This window comes from Triticum aestivum, chromosome 3D (genome assembly GCF_018294505.1).
Source record: "Triticum aestivum cultivar Chinese Spring chromosome 3D, IWGSC CS RefSeq v2.1, whole genome shotgun sequence".
NCBI lineage: Eukaryota > Viridiplantae > Streptophyta > Magnoliopsida > Poales > Poaceae > Triticum > Triticum aestivum.
The window spans coordinates 321,920,066-321,943,607 of record NC_057802.1 but is presented as its reverse complement, the minus strand read 5'-3'; the positions used below and the strand labels follow the sequence as shown (position 1 = coordinate 321,943,607).

Genomic DNA, 23,542 nt, shown 5'->3' with positions numbered 1-23,542 from the left:
CGGTCATACTCCCTAGATGCCTCCAAGGGGCAACCCACCGGAGGAGGCTACGTTGGTGCTATTCTACTTGCCCATCATCATTTGAATTTTATACTCGTTTCTTTACTTCTTCAAAATTTAAATGCTCTATATTGTACTCATCGGATACCCATTGGGTATAGGATACCCGACGGGTATGAGCATGGGTGCCAATTTATGTCCATGTGTATTGAAGTGGGTGTGTATAAAAGATTTCTATGGGTATTAGTTTAGGCAAAAGGAGGTTGTATCCATCCATATTCTATCCATTGTCATCCCTATCCCTAGGCCTTTGCGGCTCGCCCGAGTTCAACATCAGAGGGTAATTGTCCGAACCCAACCGCAATTCCGTCAGCAAGGAGCAATTTCAAAAGTTGTTTTTCATGCCGTGGATATGAAAACCCTGTCAAGGACCGGTCGCATGGGATCATCCTGGTTGTTTGTCCATGTGAGACGCGCCCCGAGGCGATGTAACTCAACGAGTTCGAGATTTGCCGCCCAATCGTTGAATGCCTCCATTAGGTGAGGATGGCTCGAGATCAAATTGCTCTTATCCGACGGGCTACGGATTAGATTAAAATCCCCACCGATGAGTACCGGACTCGGTGATGCGAGAACTTCAGAGCTAATTAATGTACCGGACTCGGTGCTGGCTCACTTCATGTTAATGTTAAGCTATGATGTACAGTATGTATAACACTGTGTATAATTCTGAAACCCAAAATAAGTAAGCAATGCCATAAATGCCGGGCACCTTTGTCATCGCAAGGGATTTTCACAGGCATGTGACCCAAAATTACAAGCCATGCGTCATCCATGGACTAAGCTTACAAGTATGATCTGGCAGCAGTACTAAAACTTCTACCTCTGCTTTGTGTTTTCAGCAGCATCATTGATCAGTGTACCAGTCCAAGAAGGGCGTAGTAGGCCAATGTAATCGGAAGAGCTATTAGCATGCCAAAAATTACGCTGTGAAATAAGATTTACAAACGGTTAGAAGGTAATCCCAATGCGAAACTTAGCAATGCATCAACATTTTATTGTAACTGGTAATCACACTCACGCAGTGCTCAGGATGTCAGGATGGACATTGTATTCCTTGGCGAAAACAAAAGGTACAATCCCTTGTGGTAGAGCCGCCTGCCAAATTACTGTTATTTTTCTACACACACGCACGCAATTACTGAAGCAAGGGGATTGATGATTAACAAAAAGCAGCACATGCAAAAATAAAAAATCACCTTTTCACGTGTATGCATGCGTGGTGTTTTTTTAGTTGGCATGCGTGCGTAGTTACCTGAACAATGGCGACCTTAAGGAGCGTCCCACGTAGACCGACGGCGGCTGACGCGGCAGCAGTGACGGCAGGGCCCGCGAGGAAGCGGACGGCCATGGAGGCGACGGCGGCGGAGTTGCCGCAGGCGATGATGCTCGGCTGCAGCGCCATGAACAGTCCTGCCCAGGGAGAGGTTGACGGTGTTATGCATGCATGCGGGGTGTGGGCACGAGGGCGAGGGGGGAGGATTAATTGCGGTGCGACACGGTGTAGGGCTGGGCGGAGACAGGAGCACAAGGGGCGTGGGCACCCACCCAGGCTAAACATGGCCATCCCCAGCCCAGCGTCCGAGAGGATGGAGATGGACTTCTCGACCATCGTTGGCATGGAGACGTGCCACCTGCGATCCATGAACATCACCCGTGCATGCGTTAGATCGGACAAGACGAGATCGTTTGCCACTGTAGTAGTAGTAGTAACAGCCATGATTAGCACAGTGATGATGATTAGCCTAACCAAACAGTTGTGCAGTAGTACTTGTGCATCCGTGCGCCGTGCAAACTTTCAACTTTATTATTGCTCCGTGAGTGTAGCATTGCTGGTCCCGGACGATCTACAGTTCATGAATGGCGCTGGCCGGACGGGGCCCCGCGGCAACGGCGGGTTGCTTGGCCCGCCACGCCAACACCACCGTCCGGGTACGTAGAAGCTGCTTTTTGGTTATCCCCACCGGCAGAAAGCTCCTACACATACCCGCAAAAAAAGAAAAAAAGAAAAAGCTCCTACACCGCACAATTTTGCTGCCTCCTCGTTGAAGCAGCCTACCATGCTATCGCCAAGAATGTCGATAGCATCGCGCATCTCACACCAGACGAATCCAAAGCTAGATTTTACACTGGCCAAGTGGCAAACGATCCTTGCCGCCTCTCCGCTGTGCTATGTAAAATCACACAGCCTGGCCAACTTAACCTGTGCCAGTGACCCCGCAAAAGAAAAAGTGCCAATGTACGTTCCTACTGGTAGTATGAGTGAAGCATACCACGTGAGTGGAAGGAGAACCGTACGTACGTACCGGAAGGCGACGAGGGACCAGGTGAGGCCGATTAGGCTGGAGTACGTGTTGGGGTTGCGGACGAGCTTGCGCCACACCATGATCAGTATGAGCCGTGTCATCACGCTCGCCGGCGGCATTTGGTGCTGCCGCGCCCGCCCGCTTTCCGCTCCGTCCTCGTCCCCGGGGCTGGAGTTCAGCTTCGCCGCCAGCCTGTCCGGCCCGGCCTGCACCGCAGCGTCGCCGTCGTCCTCCACTGCCTTTCCGCCTCCCCTCGCTGCCGCGGTGTAGCCCCCGTTCTCTACAATTTGCTAGTAGTATGTCGTTTACTTGCTTGCACATGAAACCCGTGAAGTAGTGATGGACGTACTATGGCATTAATGTCGAGACGAACCTTTGCATGAGCCATTCTGCGGCGGGTCCGCGGGGACAACCATGCGGATTTCCTTGGCGGCGGCATCGAGATGCGCTGCGCCTGCACCGCCGGTGAACATCGGCAAGCCGCTTACTGCTTCTGAGACGGGAGAGGAGCTGGAGCTCCACACGAACATGTGGAGCTCCTTGGCGTCATGGTTGTGCTGCGCTCCGGCGTCTGTCGTGGCATGCTTTGGCCCTGCCGAGTGCTCGTCCAAGTTGGACTCCCTCGGCGTCGGCCCCTGCGACGACTGCAGCGAGTAGTGCTCGGAGGCGCCGAAGCTCGAGCCGCCCACCCTGGCGGGCGGCGCACCACCGACGACGGCGAAGAAGTCCGCCTGGTTGAAGTTGGAGCCCCGCGGGGTGGGGTTCTGCGACGAGCTCAAGGAGTAGATCTCCGCGCCCGTCAGATTCGACGGCCGCGGCGTCGCCAGCAGCGTCGACCGCCTCGACACCGAGGACCGGCGCACGGTGACGTGCAGCCGCCCGTCGGCCGCCACCTCGGACTCCGTCTCCGCGCGGCCGCCCTCCAGCGACACCACGTCGGGGTCTACATGCAGCGACACGATGGACGCCGCGGTGTCGGGGAACTGGTCAGCGATTAGCAGGCGAGCGGCGCGGAACTCGAAGAGGAAGAGCAGCAGCGTGTACCAGATGATGCACTGGAGCACGACAATCTGGACCATGAGCGAGCCGGCGTAGGGGCCGTACATGGCCATGAGCAGAGGTATCCCCATGACGAGCGTGTTGGGCAGCGTCGACAGCGAGAAGAGCGTGATGGACCAGTCCAGCCGCGAGGGGATCAGACGCGAGCACGCGGCGAGCAGGGCCAGGACGAGGAGCTTCTGCAGCGTGTCCGCGGCCAGGAAGCGGAGGTTCATCTCGTAGGGGTCGTTGGTGGAGATGAAGTGGAAGGAGAGCAGCGGCACGGCGAAGATGGCGACGAAGCGGTTGATGCCGGAGCACTGGTCGGGCGTGAAGATGCCCCACCACCTCACCGAGCCGTACGCCAGGATCATCGCCACGTAGAGCGGAACCACCGCCGCCAGGACCGTGTACAGGTCATGCAACGATATCATCTTGCCGCCCGGAGGCAGCTTATGGCTCGGGGTTTTGCTTCTGCCTCCTCGCAGTGGAAGGTGTGACTTGTGAGTTGTGAGAGTGGTGTTCAGGGAAGCAGCGGAAGAATTAATTTGGGTCTGGGTTTCTTAGCTAGGTCGATCTCACCATTTATATGGCAGCAGGACGAATGTGGTTTGAGAGGCGCAGCCCCGAGTCCGGGGGCGCTTTCTCTAGTGGAAAATCTCGATGAGAAACAGCCTAGCCGCGCAGCCCAGCGCACCGGCTGCCTCGGTCCTCTTGCTGCTTCCCTAGGAGCCAGTTCTTTTGGAGGCTGCACCGGGCAATAAAAATTGCAAAAGAACTCCTATCTGCCCCAGAAATCGTCTAAAATCATCTCAGAATTGTAGTGCAACTTAGAATCGCCCAAACTTGACAATTCTCGCAATTCTAGCCAGTCCCTCGAAACAAAACTGTTCCGTTTGAACTAATACCCCTATTGACAACTCAATTTACGGCCAGAATGCCACTCAGGCATTCCGAGCGAGGCCCGAAAAGCAGGGAATTCCATCGAACCCCTTCGTCAACCCCGCACTGTCTTTGTCCCTAGCCTCCTTGTGCTAGGGTTGGCACGCCGCCAGGCTGCTCTCCGCCCCAGCGTCGTCAGATCCGCCGGCGGGAGGCCCCTACGACATCGCCCCGACCCGGCCGCCCCTTCTCCTCGAATCCTCCCCGCCTGTCGTGGACTTAACACGGCAGATGCCCTAGCAAAAAGACTTAGGTGTAGAGCCATCGCAACTAGGTTAGCTTGAAGGGGTTTAAACGGGACAAAGGACACAGAGAGTTTACCCAGGTTCGGCCCCTCTCAATGAGGTAAAAGCCTACTCCTGCTTTAGGTTGTATTGCTTGGGCTTCGATTACCAGGGAGCGAATACGCTTGACCTAGTTCTCGATCAGTTGATTCTTGAGTTAACCCGCCGCCGGGTCACCCCTTTATATACAGGTTGATGTCCGGCGGCTTACAGAGTCCCGGCCGGCTCACACAAACGTGACCGGCTCGGTTTCTGCTAAGCTTGCCTTACAATACAAGTTAAACATATGGCGGCTCATCCCTTTAGGCCTCAAGTCGCCTCCGAGTCTTGGGCCTTCAATAAGCCTGCTTCATGAACCGCCATCTTCATATCTTCTTGGGCCTTGCCAGGCTTCTTCGTCTCTAAGCCGCCAGTGGCATGACCCGGCCCCTCCTGGGCGGGTCATATCCAATAGTTATATCCCCAACATTAGGCCACATGTTGATTTGAACTTGTTCACATCAATCTTCACTTACTTGACTTAGCGGATTTTCCATCATCAATTCCACATGAGCTTGCTATAACCCGCCAATCGAGGAGGCCGAAAAATGATTATGTGGCTACAAAGACGCCTCGATTCTCGCGCATGCCATCTACTCACTTCCTTATAAATAGGGACAAGGGGTCCTCCCTTTCACTTTTACCTTGCCCCCTTGCCTTCATCTTCCTCCTTGCGACACCTCAGCAGCCCCGAGCTCCGCCATCGCCGTCTTCCTCCAGCGTCCTCAACTCCGGCCGTTGCATCAACCTGATCGGACCAGAAACTTGCGGCGTGCCTCCGCTGTTCATCAGCATCAGTAAGTATTCTTTTTTTCCATAACAGATCTGCATTAGGGTTCTGCCATTCGTCGGTGTTCTTCGATGTTCTTCATTGCTCTAATTAGAACGTGTAGTTGGGTCTGAACATAACACTCGAGTTGTACGGTAGCAGTTGTAGCATCTCTTTTTTAATCACAGAAAACACCTTCTCTGTACAAGATCTCATCTGATCATATGAGTTCTTCTGTTGCCGCCACCTTAGGTTTAGAATTTTATTTTATTTTCTGCACTGCTGTAGATCCAAAATTATAGAACTAATCTGTGGAACTTGTTTGTTCATCACTTAGCAAAATTTCATTTAGAGATCTGTCACACTGCAAACGTGCAGGCGGCTTATATGATAAACCATAACCCGCCATATAGCATTAGTCCCCTTGTTAAGCCGCCAGTATATGTTCACAATCTGTATAACCCGGCATTGTCTTCCGGTTTAACCATGCTGATCTTTATATCACTTATTCTTCTGCTTATGAACTGGCCTTGCATAACGCACTTGCTTTTTGATCACTGGCCAGCTTAACAGCATAACCTTAAACCGGCAATGTCTTTCTTTTTAGGCTTTCATCAGCAAAATGACCAAAACTGTTACCTCATGCAACTGGGTCGCCTCCCGGGTCACCGAACAAACACTGAACGAGCATGTCCAAGTGGGCATCTTAGCTGCAAAGGACGTCATCCATTGGAGGGCCCCGGGAACAGAGACCACTCCTGACCCCAAAGAAGGCGAAGTCATTGTTTTTACTGACCACATGCTCCGGGGGTTTACCCCACCCGGCTCAAAATTCTTTCGTGACGTGCTGCACTTCTTCAAGCTTCATTCTCAAGATATCGGGCCCAATTATGTTTCAAACATCTGCAATTTTCAAGTGTTTTGCGAAGTGTACCTTCAACAGGAGCCCACTGTCGAATTGTTCAGGGAATTCTACTACCTGAACCGCCAGACCGAGTTCATGGCCGGGCCCAGCTTAGAGCTAGGGGCATTTCGATTCATAGGCGGAAAGAAGCCACGTTTCCCGCTACCGCGCTTCCCAGTCATCCTAGGACTGGAACCAAACTTGGTTCTACTGCAAAGACACCTCTCCAGAAGGCGAAAAACCTCTGTCGGGTTACCGTGAAAGCCGGCTTAGCAACAGACATCCTTTCCCAGAGCGGATCACTACAGAAGAACGGGCCAAATACATGCCCATATTTTCAAAGATCAGAGCCTTGATGAACAATGGTTTGACTGGAGTCGATCTGGTTTGTTGCTGGGTCGCATGGAGGATCTTGCCCTTAAGCCGCCGATCCGGCTTAATGTGTGAATATACTGGCGATGTCAAAGACTCGCTGCGTTACTCTCCAATCCGTCTGGATGACCAACAGATTAATGATATGACTAAGACTCTGCTCCACGAGAGTTTAGTGACTTGCAGCAAAGTGGGACTGAATCCCTTCCGCACCCTCAACAAGCCGCCGGCTGTAAGTATTTTTCAAGTAACTTTCACTAACTCACTACTTATCAATCTGTCTTCTTATTATTACTTGAATTTCTGGAGGCCAACTCCCCCTTCTGGAGCAGAAAACTTCAGGATAAGACGGCCAAGAAGACTAGGACAAAGAATAAGGCTCCAAAAAGCCTTTCAAGAAGAAAACAAACACCACAGAGCTATTTGCTTTGAATGACAATGAGTCGGAGGTAGAACTTGACTCCCTTGGCTCTTTCTTTATACACCTTATTGATGCTGAAAACTCTCAGGATGATGCGGAAGGAAGTCAGGCTGATGTTGAAGAGGTTACTACCCTTTCCTCTGACTCTGAACCTCTGACAAGACAGAAAGTTCGTCAAGCGAGCCGGAAAGTAAGGTTTTCTCACCCTTTAGCTTACTTGGATCCCAACTTTATTTTGAAGAAACGACAGCATGAAGTTCGCCGCACAACCCGGAATAGTGGAGGTGGAGAACTTTCCTCTGGTTTACCCAGCACACCAGCTCCTCGCAAGCGCCGAGCAGAGGTTTCGCAAATTTCCGACTTAGCTTTTCCAAAGGCGGGTCTTATTCGACAACCTCTTAACCCTTGTGATTCAAACTATCAGGGAACCTCTCACTCTTCATCTGGTGACTCCACTGGGACTCAGGTCCCTCTTTTCAAGACCGTACCTGGGTGAGAACATTAAGCCTGCTTGCTTTAACAGTTTACTCAATTGATATACTAATCCCGTTATATGTCTTATTTTCAGTGTTATAGCCAAACCCAGCAAGAAGCTGAAAATGAATAAACCGGCTGAAGATCCCAAAGCTACTGACCCGGAGAAGCAGACAATATCTGAATATTTGCATCAAACTTCTGAGGCGGCCATTGATGATCCGCCACTAGAAGAGCACCATGTCACCATGGACTCCATGGATGTTAACCCGGCTCCTACTAAGCCGCCCAGTCCCGCTCAGCCAGCTCAAGAAGCTGAAGAAGTAATAGTTACTGGGACGGCTTATACAGCTCCAGGCAACCCCACTGTCCTTTCTAAACACAACGCCAAAGAAGAATTCTCCGCTGCTGACAAGGGCAACTGGAAACTGGATTTGGAGAGTTATGCCCAGTTCAATGCTCATGAGATCCACGCGGGCTATCTAAACCGCCTTCACACCAGCCATGATTTCGAAGCCGGCCTGGTTAACCTCATGAAGGAGCGCTTTGAGGTAAGTACTAACAAACTTTTTCATATAAATATATATCTGTCAGCCGCCAAGTCTACTGAATATGAAAGAATGGAATATGTTGTAGACTTAGATAGCCTCTCTGATCTTGTAGCTACATCATAGCATTTTGTAATTTCTGAATCAAAACGAGTAGTCCCCAAGGGTCGGCTTAAACTGGAAAGTTAAGCCGGGACTTCACTTTGTAGCGCTAAAATCCACATGTAGCCCTCGAGCCTTCCAACTGCCTGTATCCATCAAAATGAATAGTCAAATACGTGTTATATCCGGCTTCTCCTCAGGCATCTGCGGCTCTATCCAGTCATTGATGAAATCCGCAAGTGCTTGAGACTTGATAGCTGTCCGAGACATATATTTCAAACCATGGGGTCTAAGCTCAATGGCCCACTTGGCCACCCAGCCTGTGGCTTCTCTGTTTTGAATAATATCCCCTAAAGGAGAAGAACTGACCACAGTGATGGGATGACCAAGGAAATACTGCTTCAACTTACGACTAGCCATGAACACTCCAGAAATCAGCTTCTGCCAATGTGGGTATCTCTGCTTAGATTCAATGAGTACCACACTGACATAGTAACCGGTTGCTGAACCGGATATTCCTTGCCTAATTCCTTTCTTTCCACAACAACCGCTACGCTGACGACTCTGTTGTTAGCAGCCACATATAAAAGTAAGGGCTCCTTATCAATGGGAGCTGCAAGGATTAGCGGCTCAGCCAACTGCTTTTTCAGTGCTTCAAACGCCTGATTGGCAGCATCACTCCATACAAAGTGACATGTTTTCTTCATCATCTGGTATAAGGGGATAGCCTTCTCTCCCATGCGGCTTATAAACTGGCTCAAAGCCGCAATACGACCCGCCAAGCGCTGGACGTCATTGATACAAGCTGGCTTAGCCAAAGAAGTGATAGCCTTGATTTTCTCCGGGTTAGCTTCAATGCCTCTCTCAGAAACCAAAAAGCCCAACAGCTTACTGGCCCGCACACCAAAAACACACTTGGCCGTGTTAAGCATCATTTTGTAGACCCGGAGGTTGTCAAAGATCTCCTTCGAATCCTTTAACAAGGTTTCATTCTTCCTGGATTTCACAACTATATCATCCACATAAGCATGAACATTGCGTCCAATCTGGTTGTGGAGGCAATTCTGAACACAACGCTGATAAGTTGCCTGGGCGCTCTTGAGCTCAAAAGGCATAGACATGTAGCAGAAGGCTCCAAAAGGAGTGATAAAGGCTGTCTTCTCCTGGTCCTTAACTGCCATCTTGATCTAATGATAACCAGAATAAGCATCCAAAAACAAAAATGCTCACAACCCGCCGTAGTATCAATAATCTGATCAATACGGGGGAGAGCAAAAGGATCAGCCGGACATGCCCTATTAAGGTCTGTGTAATCCATACACATGCGACAAGTGCCATTTTTCTTAAGTACCAGCACCGGGTTAGCCAACCATTCAGGATGAAAAACTTCAACAATAAACTCGGCCACCAAGAGCCGGGCCACTTCTTCACCAATAACCTTACGCCTCTCTTCATTAAAATGACGAAGAAATTGCTTGACTGGCTTAAACTTTGGATCCACATTAAGAGTGTGCTCAGCGAGTTCCCTAGGTACACCTGGCATGTCTGAAGGCTTCCATGCAAAGATGTTCCGGTTCTCACGGATGAACTCGATGAGCGCGCTTTCCTATTTCGGATCCATATTGGCACTAGTACTAAACTGTTTGGATGAATCGCCAGGAACAAAATCAACTTGTTTGGTGTTGTCTACCGATTTAAACTTTAACAAAGGGTCATGTTCTGTGGTTGGCTTCTTCAAGGGGGTCATATCTGCCGGGTCAACATTATCAATGTAGAACTTCAACTCCTTTGTTGCACAAACAGATTCAGCATAAGCAGCATCGCCCTCTTCACACTCCAAAGCTATCTTCCTGTTGCCATGCACTGTGATGGTACCCTTATGACCCGGCATTTTAAGCTGTAGATAAACATAACAAGGTCGTGCCATAAATTTAGCATAAGCCGACCGTCCAAACAGGGCGTGATAAGGGCTCTTGATTTTAACCACCTCAAAAGTCAATGTTTCAGCTCTATAATCACGGTCATCACCAAAGGCCACTTCCAAGGCTATCTTACCTACAGGATACGCCGAATTACCAGGCACCACCCCATGAAAAACAGTAGAAGACGGCTTAATATCTTTGTCAGTCAAATTCATACGGCAAAAAGTATCATAGTAAAGGATATTGATAATGCTGCCTCCATCCATAAGCACTTTTGTAAACTTGTATCTCCAACCAGAGGAGCAACCACCAAATCCAATTGACCCGGATTGTCAACTCGGGGCGGGTGATCCTCACGGCTCCACATAATAGGATGTTTAGACCATCGCAAGTATCGAGGGACTGCCGGCTCAACCGTGTTTACTGCCCTCTTGCAAATCTTCTGGTCCCGTTTGCATAAGCTCGTGGTAAACACATGATATTGACCACCATTTAGCTGCTTTGGATTACTCTGATAACCAGACTGCTGCTGCTGATCCCCTTGATTAGATTGTTGATTAAAACCGCCTTGATTGCCTTGGCCCTGAAAACCAGAGCTTGAGCCGCCATCTCCAAAGCCAGGTCCGTGAGAGCCGGATTGATAATCCCCAAGTGCAGGGAATCATCGTAGCAATTTCCAAAGGTGGAAGTGATAAGTATGGAGTGTCGAACCAATAAGGAGCTAAAGGTAAGATCAATATTCTCTCAAGCCCTATCTGCCACTGATACGACTCTACGTACACCGAACGTTTACTTCCAACTAGAAACGAGAAATAAAACTACGTTGTGGGTATGAAGAGGATAACTTTGTATGATATCGGAGAGCTAAAATATAAAAGTAGGTGTTGTTATCATAAAGTTAGAATATATTACTAAATATTATAAATAGTGAGTGTGGAATAATGATGGGTCGGTGTGCGTAATTATCCTAGGCAATCATTAACAAGACCGGTAATCACTATTGCAGTTTCATATGAGGGAGAGGCATAAGCTAATATACTTTCTCTACTTGGATCATATGCACTTATGATTGGAACTCTAGCAAGCGTCCGCAACTACTAAAGATCATTAAGGTAAAACCCAACCATAGCATTAAAGCATCATGTCCTCTTTATTCCCATACGCAACAATCCCTCTTACTCGGGTTTGTGTTTCAGTCACTCACCAACCCACTATAAGCGAATCATGAACGTATTGCAACACCCTACAGTGGGAGTCCCTCACGCTTGCGCGACACGGAGGGCACCATAGGACATCACCAAAATAAAACATACAACTCATACCAATCTAGATCATCAATCAACCCAAAGACAAAAGATATCTACTCAAAACATCATAGGATGGCAACACATCATTGGATCATAATATGTGGCATGAAGCACCATGTTCAAGTAGGGATTACAGCGGGGTGCGGGAGAGTGGACCGCGTAAAAGAGGTGAGGATGGTGATGATGATGGTGATGTTGATGAAGACGATCACCGTGGCGATGATTCCCCTCCCGATGGCACTCCGGCGCCACCGGAAGAGAGGAGGAGAGGTTCTCCCCCTTGTGCTTCCTCCTCCATGGCCTCCACCCTCTGGTCCTTGGCCTTCATGGTGATGATGGCCCCTCCGGGATACTCCTCCAAGGCCACCGGTGATGATGGCCCCCTCCGGCAGGGTGCCAGAGAGGGCCTAGATTGACTTATCGTGGCTACAGAGGCTTACGGCGGCGGAACTTCCGATTTAGGTTTATTTCTGGAAGTTTGGGTACATATAGAAGAGTTTTGCGTTAATTTCACGTCAGGGGGTCTCCGGGCTGTCCACGAGGCAGGTGGGCGCGCCCCCCACCCTCGTGGGCAGCCCGGGACTCTTCTGGCCTACTTCTGGTACTCCGTGGGCTTCTTCCGGTCCAAAAATGATCTCCGTCAAGTGGCACGTCAATTGGACTCCGTTTGGTTTTCCTTTTCTGCGATACTCTAAAACAAGGAGAAAACAGAAACTGGCACTGGGCTCTAGGTTAATAGGTTAGTCCCAAAAATCATATAAAAGTGTATAATAAAGCCCATTAAACATCCAAGATAGATAATATAACAGCATGAATACTTCATAAATTATAGATACGTTGAAGACGTATCACGGATCCTAACCCTCCATGCGGGCCATGATTGTTCTGGAAAAAACGGAGTTTCTATACTCCCTCATGATGAAACAATCTTTCCACAGATGATTGGTCGGCTTCTCTTGCGTACTGTGCTTTGGGCAAGGCTGATTCATTATCGCCTCAAGGTTGAAGTTTGGCCCACCAAACCGGGGCGTCGATGACTTCCCCTTACGGTGCTGATTGTTACTCTGCATGGTGGTATTGGCCACAAAGTCTGAACCGCCGTCCATCTACTTGCGCTTACCATTATTCTGACCTGCCGTATTATGTTGATGTCCCTTTGCATTGCCACTCTTCTTCCCCTTGCCAGCCTTCTCCTCATCAGACTCAGGGTCCTTGGTGTTATCAGAGTCGGCGTATTTGACAAGAGCCGCCATGAGCTCTCCCATATCATTGCAGTGACGCTTAAGCCGCCCCAGCTTCTGTTTAAGGGGAAGGAAACGATATTTTTTCTCCAAAATTAGGAAGGCTGAGCCGGCGTTGATACTATCCGATGAGTGGATAACAACCGAAATCCGGTGCACCCATCGGGTGGTTGACTCGCCCTCTTCCTGGACACAAGTGTCAAAATCAAGAATCGATAGAGGTTGCTTCCATGTGTCCTTGAAATTTTGAATAAAGCGCGTCTTCAATTCAGCCCACGATCTGATGGAGTTAGGGGGCAGCCCCTTTAACTAGGTACGAGCCGGCCCATCCAGCATCATGGTGAAATACTTAGCGCACACAGCGTCATTGACATCCAACATCTCCATGGATAGCTCGTAGCTCTCAATCCAAGCCTCTGGGGGGCGATCCGCTGTGTAATTAGGCACCTTGCGGGGGCCCTTAAAATCCTTGGGCATGTGCTCATTACGTAAAGCCGGCACTAAGCATGGCGCACCAAGGGTTCTAGAGGTCATTCCTGCCTCCACAGACACCGATGGGTAAACTAGAGATTGTTGATGAGCCGCCAACCGAGCGGCCAGCTCAGCCTCCCGACGTGCCATGCCCTGATCCACCAAAGCCTGAGCATTGTTATCAGCACGCGGCGGGTCATGCCTACGGGGCTGGTTACGGTGCCGCTCACTGCTTGAAACCGCTGGTGACTCAATATGCCTTTTGTAGCTTTGGCGACGAGGTGTTGAATGAATCCGATCATGACTGTACGAGTAAGTCGCCTGTTGAGCCACCGCTGTCTGAAGAAGCTCTCCGGCCCTCCGTATCTCCATCGCGGCTGGAGACTTGCCTTTAACGGGGTGAGCTGCCAATCGTGTAGTCACAGCAATCATATTGTCTAGAGGGTTAGAATAATGACCCGGTGGCGTTGGTACTTGCTGAGACGGGGCCAAATTCAACGAGGCGGGTCTGCAGTACGTGGCTGAACTGTCGCTCCGGTCACGGGCACCTCAACAACCCGGTTTACCACGGGCGGGTCACTGGTTCCTACCCTAGGTGTATTGAAAAGGTTCCTAGCCCCAAACTCTGTGGGTAGGCGGGTCTGGTGCCTCCTCCTCATGACGGCGTTTGAAGCGTTCTGGCCCAAGGTGAGCCGGAACGACTCTTCCTGAATCTGTTGTGTCGCAGCGTCTAAAGCGGCTCGTTCCATCGCCATCCTAGCATTCTCAACATTAAACTCCTCCTTGGCTTGAGCTATCTCATCTCGCAGTTTCGCAACATCCACCTTATATTGTGCTTGAGTTTCTAGTGTCACCTCCGCAGCCAATAAGGTCGCCAAAGCCTCCAAGAGCTCGGATAACACTTGAGCCGGCGGGCGCGCAAAGCCGGTCGCCCCGGCCATCGCCACAGCCGTTGAACTGGAAGTCATAGCCGCAGCAGTTGTCGAATTGAGCACCGGCTGTGTGCCGGCCATGAAGATCGCAACCCGGTTCGGTGGCTCGTAGGGGTCCGGAATACTGTCACCATCGAAACAGCCCCCAAGCTTGCCGTCTTGTAGTTGATACATTGAATTGGTCTCACCGGTTGAAGACTCACCATCAGAATAGATTACCGTCTCTCCCCCGAACAGAGATCCTTCCTCAAGATCCACACCATGGATGAAACCAACAAAGGCGTGCTTCACGGCGGTTTGAACCTTGGCGGGTCGTGCACGCTGAGCCGTCTCGACGATGTCGGTGTAGGTGTCCGGCTCAGGTTCCGACTCGCCGATCTTGCCGATGAAGACGTGGATTCCATCGAAGGGGCCCGGTCCCCGTACTCGATTGAGCAGACCTCGGGGCCCTAGCCGGCGCCATCGAAGTAGAGCTTGCCGCGGCGGCTCTTAGTCATCCGGCCGACGGCGTATCCTTTGGCCCCTGCAAAGTTGCCCTTCAAGAACTCGAAACCACCGTGCGCGGGCCCCACGGTGGGCGCCAACTGTCGTGGACTTAACATGGCAGATGCCCTAGAAAAAGGACTTAGGTGTAGAGCCATCGCAACTAGGTTAACTTGAAGGGGTTTAAACGGGACAAAGGACACAGAGAGTTTACCCAGGTTCGGCCCCTCTCAATGAGGTAAAAGCCTACTCCTGCTTTAGGTTGTATTGCTTGGGCTTCGATTACCAGGGAGCGAATACGCTTGACCTAGTTCTCGATCAGTTTTTTCTTGAGTTAACCTGCCGCCAGGTCACCCCTTTATATACAGGTTGATGCCCGGCGGCTTACAGAGTCCCTTCCGGCTCACACAAACGTGACCGGCTCGGTTTCTACTAAGCTTGCCTTACAATACAAGTTAAACATATGGCGGCTCATCCCTTTAGGCCTCAAGTCGCCTCCGAGTCTTGGGCCTTCAGTAAGTCTGCTTCATGAACCGCCATCTTCATATCTTCTTGGGCCTTGCCAGGCTTATTCGTCTCAAGCCGCCAATGGCATGACCCGGCCCCTCCTGGGCGGGTCATATCCAATAGTTATATCCCCAACACCGCCCGACGGCACCTCCTCGACTCTTCCGCTCCCGACCCGACCTCCATCCATGCACTGCAGCAGGACGCGCCCGGCCGCCTGCCCGGCCGGCCCTCCCTTCCCTCCGCTCGGCAGCAGGACGCGGCCGGCCTCCACCCGACCAGGTTTGCTCATCCACTGCCTCTCTTCTCCCTCATACTCTCTCCCTGTGACGTTTTTTCTATGGATTTTGGGGACAACGCAGACTACTGATAGTGCTGCAGATTAGTTTGCACATAGTCGATCCGTCACTAACAAAAAATTCCATAAGGTTTTGGAGTGTGTAGTCTGCATGGCCGGTGGCTACATTAGACCAATGGATCCATCTTTCTCTGAACCTCATCCCATACTTAGAAAAACAAGGTTGTGGCCTCATTTAAAAAATGCTATTGGAGCCATAGATTGAACACACATTAAAGTGATTGTGCCCAAGGAATTGGAGCCTCAACACAGGAATAGGAAAAGGTACACAAGCGAAAATGTCATGGTTATGTGAATTTCAATATGAGGTTCACTTTTGTTGTTCCTGGATGGCATTGATCTCTTCATGACACACGTGTATGGAGCGAGGCTATAGTTCGTTATGAGAATTTTCCACAACCAGCCACAGGTAATCTCTTGTATGTACGCATATTATTATGTGCGTGTATCCATGCATATTCTTATATACATGATGTCTTATTGTAGATAAATACAACCTTGTCAACTCTGGATATCCCAACAGAGTTGGATATCTAGCACCATACAAAGGGCAACTGTATCATGTACCTGATTTCCAACAACACCCTCCCATGGGGAGGTATGAGACATTCAACCATCGTCGTTCTTCTTTGAGAAATGTTGTTGAAAGATCATTTGGTGTTCTCAAGATGAAATGGTGTATTCTCCAAGGCATACCACGGTACAAACCGGAGACCCAAGAGATGATCATCATTGCACGCATGTGTCTTCACAACTACATTCGTGATAGCAAGTTACGTGATGAGGAGTTTGACAATGATGCTATGTGCAACCTTCACAGTCGTTTGCAAGTGCCAACGCTTTACCACCTGAAGATGATGGTACCATGGTCGTTACACGTGAGGCTATTGCTATCAGTCTTGTACCTTGAGATTATCCATCTATTTATAGTTTGCAACTCGCTATTAACTTGTAATATAAAGCACTATATGATATTTCCAACTCTGGTTCTAAATTGTAATGTTAAGCACTTTATAATACTTGCAACTCGCCTTTATATTGTAGTATTATATACTCTATGAGATTTGCAACTCGTTTTCGTGTTCATGTTAAACATGAAACTGTCAGAAATAACCAACTGTTATCAATTCATCACTCACTTCAGTCTAGGAGCGTTACAGATATTTCAACACGCAACTCATACAACAATCACAGGCTGGAATCACAGAAAGAAACTAGACAAACGATTCTGTAGGCGGTTTCACCTAATAAAATTCTGGAGAATTATGAGGCGAAAAGAACAGACCCAAGAACCGGAAAGCACAAGATGCGTCGCACACATACGTGTGCAGTAGCACTCTTGTGGCTGGGGCGCCACCCTGTGGAGCCTGTTGGGGAACGTAGTATTTCAACAAAATTCCTATGATCACGCAAGATCTATCTAGGAGAAGCATAGGAACGAGCGGGGAGAGTGTGTTCATGTACCCTCGTAGATCGAAAGCGGAAGCGTTTAGTAACACGGTTGATTTAGTCGAACGTCTTCACGATCCAACCAATCCAAGTACCGAACGTACGACACCTCCGTGTTCAGCACACGTTTAGCTCGATGATGTCCCTCGAACTCTTGATCCAGTTAAGGATGAGGGAGAGTTCCGTCAGCACGACGGCGTGGCGACGGTGATGATGAAGTTACCGGCGCAGGACTTCGCCTAAGCACTACGACGATATGACTGAGGTGTGTAACTGTGGAGGGGGGCACCGCACATGGCAAAGAGAAGACTTGGTGTGCCTTTGGGGTGCCCCCCTCTCACGTATATAAAGGGGGGAGGAGAGGTGGCCGGCCCAAGGGGGGCGCGCCATAGGGGAGCCAACTAGGATTCCCAATCCTAGTTGGAGTCCCCTTCCTTTCCAAGAGAGGGAGAGAGGGAAGGAGGAAGAGATGGAGAAGGAAAGAGGGGGCGCCGCCCCCTCCCTAGTCCAATCCGGACTTGCCATGGGGGGGGGGCGCTGCCTCCCCTTGTGGCCCTTCTCTCCTTTCCACTAAAGCCCATTAAGGCCCAATACTTCCCCGGGGGGTTCTGGTAACCTCCCGGTACTACGAAACTTATCCGATACTTCCTGAAACCATTCCGGTGTCCGAATATAACCTTCCAATATATGAATCTTTACCTCTCAACCATTTTGAGACTCCTCGTCATGTCTGTGGTCTCATCTGGGACTCCGAACAAACTTTGGTCATCAAATCACATAACTCATAATACAAATTGTCATCGAACGTTAAGCGTGCGGACCCTACGGGTTTGAGAACTATGTAGACATGACCGAGACACATCTCCGGTCAATAACCAATAGCGGAACCTAGATGCTCATATTGTTTCCTACATATTCTACGAAGATCTTAATCGGTCAAACCACATAACAACATACGTTGTTCCCTTTGTCATCAGTATGTTACTTGCCCGATATTTGATCATCGGTATCCTCATATCTAGTTCAATCTCGTTACCGCAAGTCTCTTTACTCGTTCTGTAATGCATCATCCTGTAACTAACTCATTAGTCACATTGCTTGCAAGGCTTATAGTGATGTACATCACCAAGAGGGCCCAGAGATACCTCTCCGATACTCAGAGTGACAAATCCTAATCTCGATCTATGCCAACTCAACAAACACCATTGGAGACACCTGTAGAGCATCTTTATAATCACCCAGTTATGTTGTGACGTTTGATAGCACACTAAGTGTTCCTCCGGTATTCGGGGGTTGCATAATCTCATAATCAGAGGAACATGTATAAGTCATGAAGAAAGCAATAGCAATAAACTAAACGATCATTATGCTAAGCTAACGGATGGGTCTTGTCCATCACATCATTATCTAATGATGTGATCCCGTTCATCAAATGACAACACATGTCTATGGTTAGGAAACTTAACCGTCTTTGATTAACGAGCTAGTCAAGTAGAGGCATACTAGGGACACTCTGTTTGTCTATGTATTCACACATGTACTAAGTTTTCGGTTAATACAATTCTAGAATGAATAAAAACATTTATCATGATATAAGGAAATATAAAATAACAACTTTATTATTGCCTCTAGGGCATATTTTCTTCAGTCTCCCACTTGCACTAGAGTCAATAATCTAGTTCACATCGCCATGTGATTTAACACCAATGGTTCACATCACCATGTGATTAACACCCATAGTTCACATCGCTATGTGACCAACACCCAAAAGGTTTACTTGAGTCAGTAATCTAGTTCACATCACTATGTGATTAACACCCAAAGAGTACTAAGGTGTGATCATGTTTTTCTTGTGAGAGAGGTTTAGTCAATGGGTCTGTCACATTCAGATCCATATGTATTTTGCAAATTTCTATGTCTACAATGCTCTACACTGAGCTACTCTAGCTAAATGCTCCCACTTTCAATATGTATCCAGATCGAGACTCAGAGTCATCTAGATCGGTGTCAAAGCTTGCATCGACGTAACTCTTTACGACGAACTCTTTATCACCTCCATAACCGAGAAATATTTCCTTAGTCCTCTAAGGATAATTTTGACCGCAGTCCAGTGATCTACTCCTAGATCACTATTGTACTCCCTTGGCAAAATCAGGGCAGGGTATACAATAGGTCTGGTACACAGCATGGCATACTTCATAGAACCTATGGCTGAGGCATAGGGAATGACTTTCATTCTCTATCTTCTGCCGTGGTCGGGCTTTGAGTCTTACTCAAGTTCACACCTTGCAACACAGGCAAGAACTCCTTCTTTGACTGTTCCATTTTGAACTACTTCAAAATTTTGTCAAGGTATGTACTCATTGAAAAAACTTATCAAGCGTCTTGATCTATCTCTATAAATCTTGATGCTCAATATGTAAGCAGCTTCACCAAGGTCTTTCTTTGAAAAACTCCTTTCAAACACTCCTTTATGCTTTCCAGAAAATTCTACATCATTTTCGATCAAAAATATGTCATTCACATATACTTATCAGAAAGGTTGTAGTGCTCCCACTCACTTTCTTGTAAATACAGGCTTTACCGCAAGTCTGTATAAAACTATATGCATTGATCAACTCATCAAATCGTATATTCCAACTCCAAGATGCTTGCACCAGTCCATAGATGGATCGCTGGAGCTTTGCACACTTTGTTAGCACCTTTAGGATCGACAAAACCTTCTGGTTGCATCATATACAACTCTTCTTTAAGAAATCCATTAAGGAATGCAGGTTTGACATCCATTTGCCAAATTTCATAAAATGCAGCAATTGCTAACATGATTCGGGCAGACTTTTAAGCATCGATACAAGTGAGAAAATCTCATTGTAGTCAACACCTTGAACTTGTCGAAAACATTTTTGCGACAATTCGGACTTTGTAGATAGTAATACTACCATCATCGTCCGTCTTCCTCTTGAAGATCCATTTATTCTTAATGGCTCGCCGATCATTGGGCAAGTCAATCAAAGTCCGTACTTTGTTCTCATACATGGATCCTATCTCAGATTTCATGGCCTTAAGCCATTTCGCGGAATCTGGGCTCATCATCGCTTCCTCATAGTTCGTAGGTTCGTCATGGTCTAGTAACATGATTTCCAGAATAGGATTACCATACCACTCTGGTGCGGAATGTACTCTGGTTGACCTACAAGGTTCGGTAATAACTTGATATGAAGTTTCATGATCATCATCATTAACTTCCTCACTAATTGGTGTAGGCATCACTGGAACTGATTTCTGTGATGAACTCCTTTCCAATTTAGGAGAAGGTACAATTACCTCATCAAGTTCTACTTTCCTCCCACTCACTTCTTTCGAGAGAAACTCTTTCTCTAGAAAGGATCCATTCTTAGCAACAAATATCTTGCCTTTGGATCAGTGATAGAAGGTGTACCCAACAGTTACTTTTGGGTATCCTATGAAGACGAACTTCTCCGATTTGGGTTCGAGCTTATCAGGTTGAAGCTTTTTCACATAAGCATCACAGTCTCAAACTTTAAGAAACGACAGCTTAGGTTTCTTGCCAAACCACGGCTCATATGGTGTCGTCTCAACGGATTTAGATGGTGCACTATTTAACGTGAATGTAGCTGTCTCTAATGCATAACCCCAAAACGATAGTGGTAAATCGGTAAGAGACATCATAGATTGCACCACATCTAATAAAGTACGGTTACGACATTCGGACACACCATTACGCTGTGGTGTTCCAGGTGGCGTGAGTTGCGAAACTATTTCACATTGTTTAAAATGAAGACCAAACTCGTAACTCAAATATTCGTCTCTGTGATCAAATCATAGAAACTTTATTTTCTTGTTACGATGATTTTCCACTTCACTCTGAAATTCTTTGAACTTTTCAAATGTTTCATACTTATGTTTCATCAAGTAGATATACCCATATCTGCTCAAATCATCTGTGAAGGTCAGAAAATAATGATACCCGCCGCGAGCCTCAACACTCATAGGACCGTATACATCAGTATGTATTATTTCTAATAAGTCAGTTACTCGCTCCATTGTTCCAGAGAACGGCGTCTTAGTCATCTTGCCCATGCGGCATGGTTCGCAAGCATCAAGTGATTCATAATCAAGTGATTCCAAAAGCCCATCAGCATGGAGTTTATTCATGCGCTTTACACCAATATGACCTAAATGGCAGTGCCACAAATAAGTTGCACTATCATTATTAACTTTGCATCTTTTGGTTTCAATATTATGAATATGTGTATCACTACGATCGAGATTCAATAAACCATTTATATTGAGTGTATGGCCGTAGAAGGTTTTATTCATGTAAACAGAACAACAATTATTCTTTGACTTTAAATGAATAACCATATTGCAATAAACATGATCCAGTCATATTCATGCTCAACGCAAACACCAAATAACATTTATTTTAGGTTCAACACTAATCCCGAAGGTAAAGGGAGTGCGTGATGGTGATCTTTATCAAACTTGGAATCACTTCCAACACACATCATCACCTCGCCCTTAACTAGTCTCTGTTTATTTTGCAACTCCCGTTTCGAGTTACTACTCTTAGCAACTGAACCAGTATCAAATACCGAGGGGTTGCTATAAACACTAGTAAAGTACACATCAATAACATGTATATCAAATATACCTTTGTTCACTTTTCCATCCTTCTTATCCGCCAAGTATTTAGGGCAGTTCCTCTTTCAGTGACCATTTCCTTTGCAGTAGAAGCACTCAGTTTCAGGTTTGGGTCTAGTTTTGGGATTCTTCATGGGAGTGGCAACTTGCTTGCCATTCTTCTTGAAGTTCCCTTTCTTTCCCTTGCCCTTTTACTTGAAACTAGTGGTCTTGTCAACCATCAACACTTGATGCTTTTTCTTGATTTCTACCTTCGCCGATTTCAGCATCTCGAAGAGCTTGGGAATTGTTTCCATTATCCCTTGCATATTATAGTTCATCATGAAGTTCTAGTAACTTGGTGATAGTGACTAGAGAACTCTGTCAATCACTATCTTATCTGGAAGATTAATTCCCACTTGATTCAAGTGATTGTAGTACTCAGACATTCTGAGCACATGCTTACTAGCTGAGCTATTCTCCTCCATCTTGTAGGCAAAGTACTTGTCAGAGGTCTCATACCTCTCGACACGGGCATGAGTCTGACATACCAATTTCAGCTCTTGGAACATCTTATATGCTCCGTGGCTTTCAAAACGATTTTGAAGTCCCGGTTCTATGCCGTGAAGCATGGCGCACTAAACTATCAAGTAGTCATCATACCGAGTTTGCCAAACATTCATAATGTCTGCATCTGCTCCTGCAAAAGGTTTGTCACCTAGCGGTGCATCAAGGACATAATTCTTCTGTGCAGCAATGAGGATAATCCTCAGATCACAGATCCAATCCGCATCATTGCTACTATCATCTTTCAACTTAGTTTTCTCTAGGAACATATCAAAAATAAATGGGGAACTACATCACGAACTATTGATCTACAACATAATATGCAAATACTATCAAGACTAAGTTCATGATAAATTAAAGTTCAATTAATCATATTACTTAAGAACTCCCACTTAGATAGACATCCCTCTAGTCATCTAAATGATCACGTGATCCATATCAACTAAACCATGTCTGATCATCATGTGAGATGGAGTAGTTTTCAATGGTGAACATCACTATGTTGATCATATCTACTATATGATTCACGTTCGATCTTTCGATCTCAGTGTTCCGAGGCCATATCTGCATATGCTAGGCTCGTCAAGTTTAACCCGAGTATTCTGCATGTGCAAAACTGGCTTGCACCCGTTGTAAGTGAACGTAGAGCTTATCACACCCGATCATCACGTGGTGTCTCGGCACGACGAACTGTAGCAACGGTGCATACTCAGGGAGAACACTTATACCTTGAAATTTAGTGAGGGGTCATCTTATAATGCTACCGCCGTACTAAGCAAAATAAGATGCATAAAAGATAAACATCACATGCAATCAAAATATGTGACATGATATGGCCATCATCATCTTGTGCCTTTGATCTCCATCTCCAAAGCACTGTCATGATCTCCATCGTCACCGGCTTGACACCTTGATCTCCATCGTAGCATCGTTGTCGTCTCGCCAACTATTGCTTCTATGACTATCGCTACCGCTTAGTGATAAAGTAAAGCAATTACATGGCGATTGCATTTCATACAATAAAGCGACAACCATAAGGCTCCTGCCAGTTGTCGATAATGGTTACAAAACATGATCATCTCATACAACAATTTATATCTCATCACGTCTTGACAATATCGCATCACAACATGCCCTGCAACAACAAGTTAGACATCCTCTACTTTGTTGTTGCAAGTTTTACGTGGCTGCTATGGGCTTCTAGCAAGATCCGTTCTTACCTACGCATCAAAACCACAATGATTTTTTTCAAGTGTGTTGTTTTAACCTTCAACAAGGACCGGCCGTAGTCAAACTCGATTCAACTAAAGTTGGAGAAACTGACACCCGCTAGCCACCTGTGTGCGAAGCACGTCGGTAGAACCAGTCTCATGAATGCGGTCATGTAATGTCTGTCCGGGCC

At 47.5% G+C, this 23,542-nt stretch overlaps 1 protein-coding gene across 4 annotated transcripts; it reads right to left on the bottom strand.

Annotated features, from left to right (window-relative positions):
• Positions 1-724: 724 nt before the first annotated feature.
• On the bottom strand, positions 725-4,090 carry LOC123078653 (auxin efflux carrier component 3a). Of its 4 annotated transcripts, XM_044501235.1 has the most exons (6): positions 2,740-4,083; positions 2,367-2,646; positions 1,609-1,694; positions 1,316-1,473; positions 1,082-1,158; positions 725-987 (listed from the first exon to the last, which is right to left on the bottom strand). In XM_044501235.1, exons 1-6 carry the CDS (start codon positions 3,836-3,838, stop codon positions 915-917), a joined length of 1,773 nt encoding a protein of 590 aa, XP_044357170.1. In that variant the 5' UTR covers positions 3,839-4,083; the 3' UTR covers positions 725-914. The 4 variants fall into 4 exon arrangements, 3 of the variants coding, with proteins under 3 accessions (XP_044357170.1, XP_044357171.1, XP_044357172.1); XR_006437586.1 differs by lacking the exon at positions 1,609-1,694 and having other exon boundaries at positions 2,740-4,086; XM_044501236.1 differs by lacking the exon at positions 1,609-1,694 and having other exon boundaries at positions 2,367-2,656; positions 2,740-4,090.
• Positions 4,091-23,542: the final 19,452 nt, after the last annotated feature.

What these genes read in the sequence shown, in the direction of transcription:
- LOC123078653 (XM_044501235.1), bottom strand. Translation starts at nt 3,838, where the DNA reads ATGATATCGTTGCATGACCTGTACACGGTCCTGGCGGCGGTGGTTCCG. An exon ending in TTAAGGTCGCCATTGTTCAG is followed by an intron (nt 1,159 to 1,315) that starts GTAACTACGCAC and finishes GTAATTTGGCAG; the next exon opens with GCGGCTCTACCACAAGGGAT. An exon ending in CCTGACATCCTGAGCACTGC is followed by an intron (nt 988 to 1,081) that starts GTGAGTGTGATT and finishes CTTATTTCACAG; the next exon opens with CGTAATTTTTGGCATGCTAA.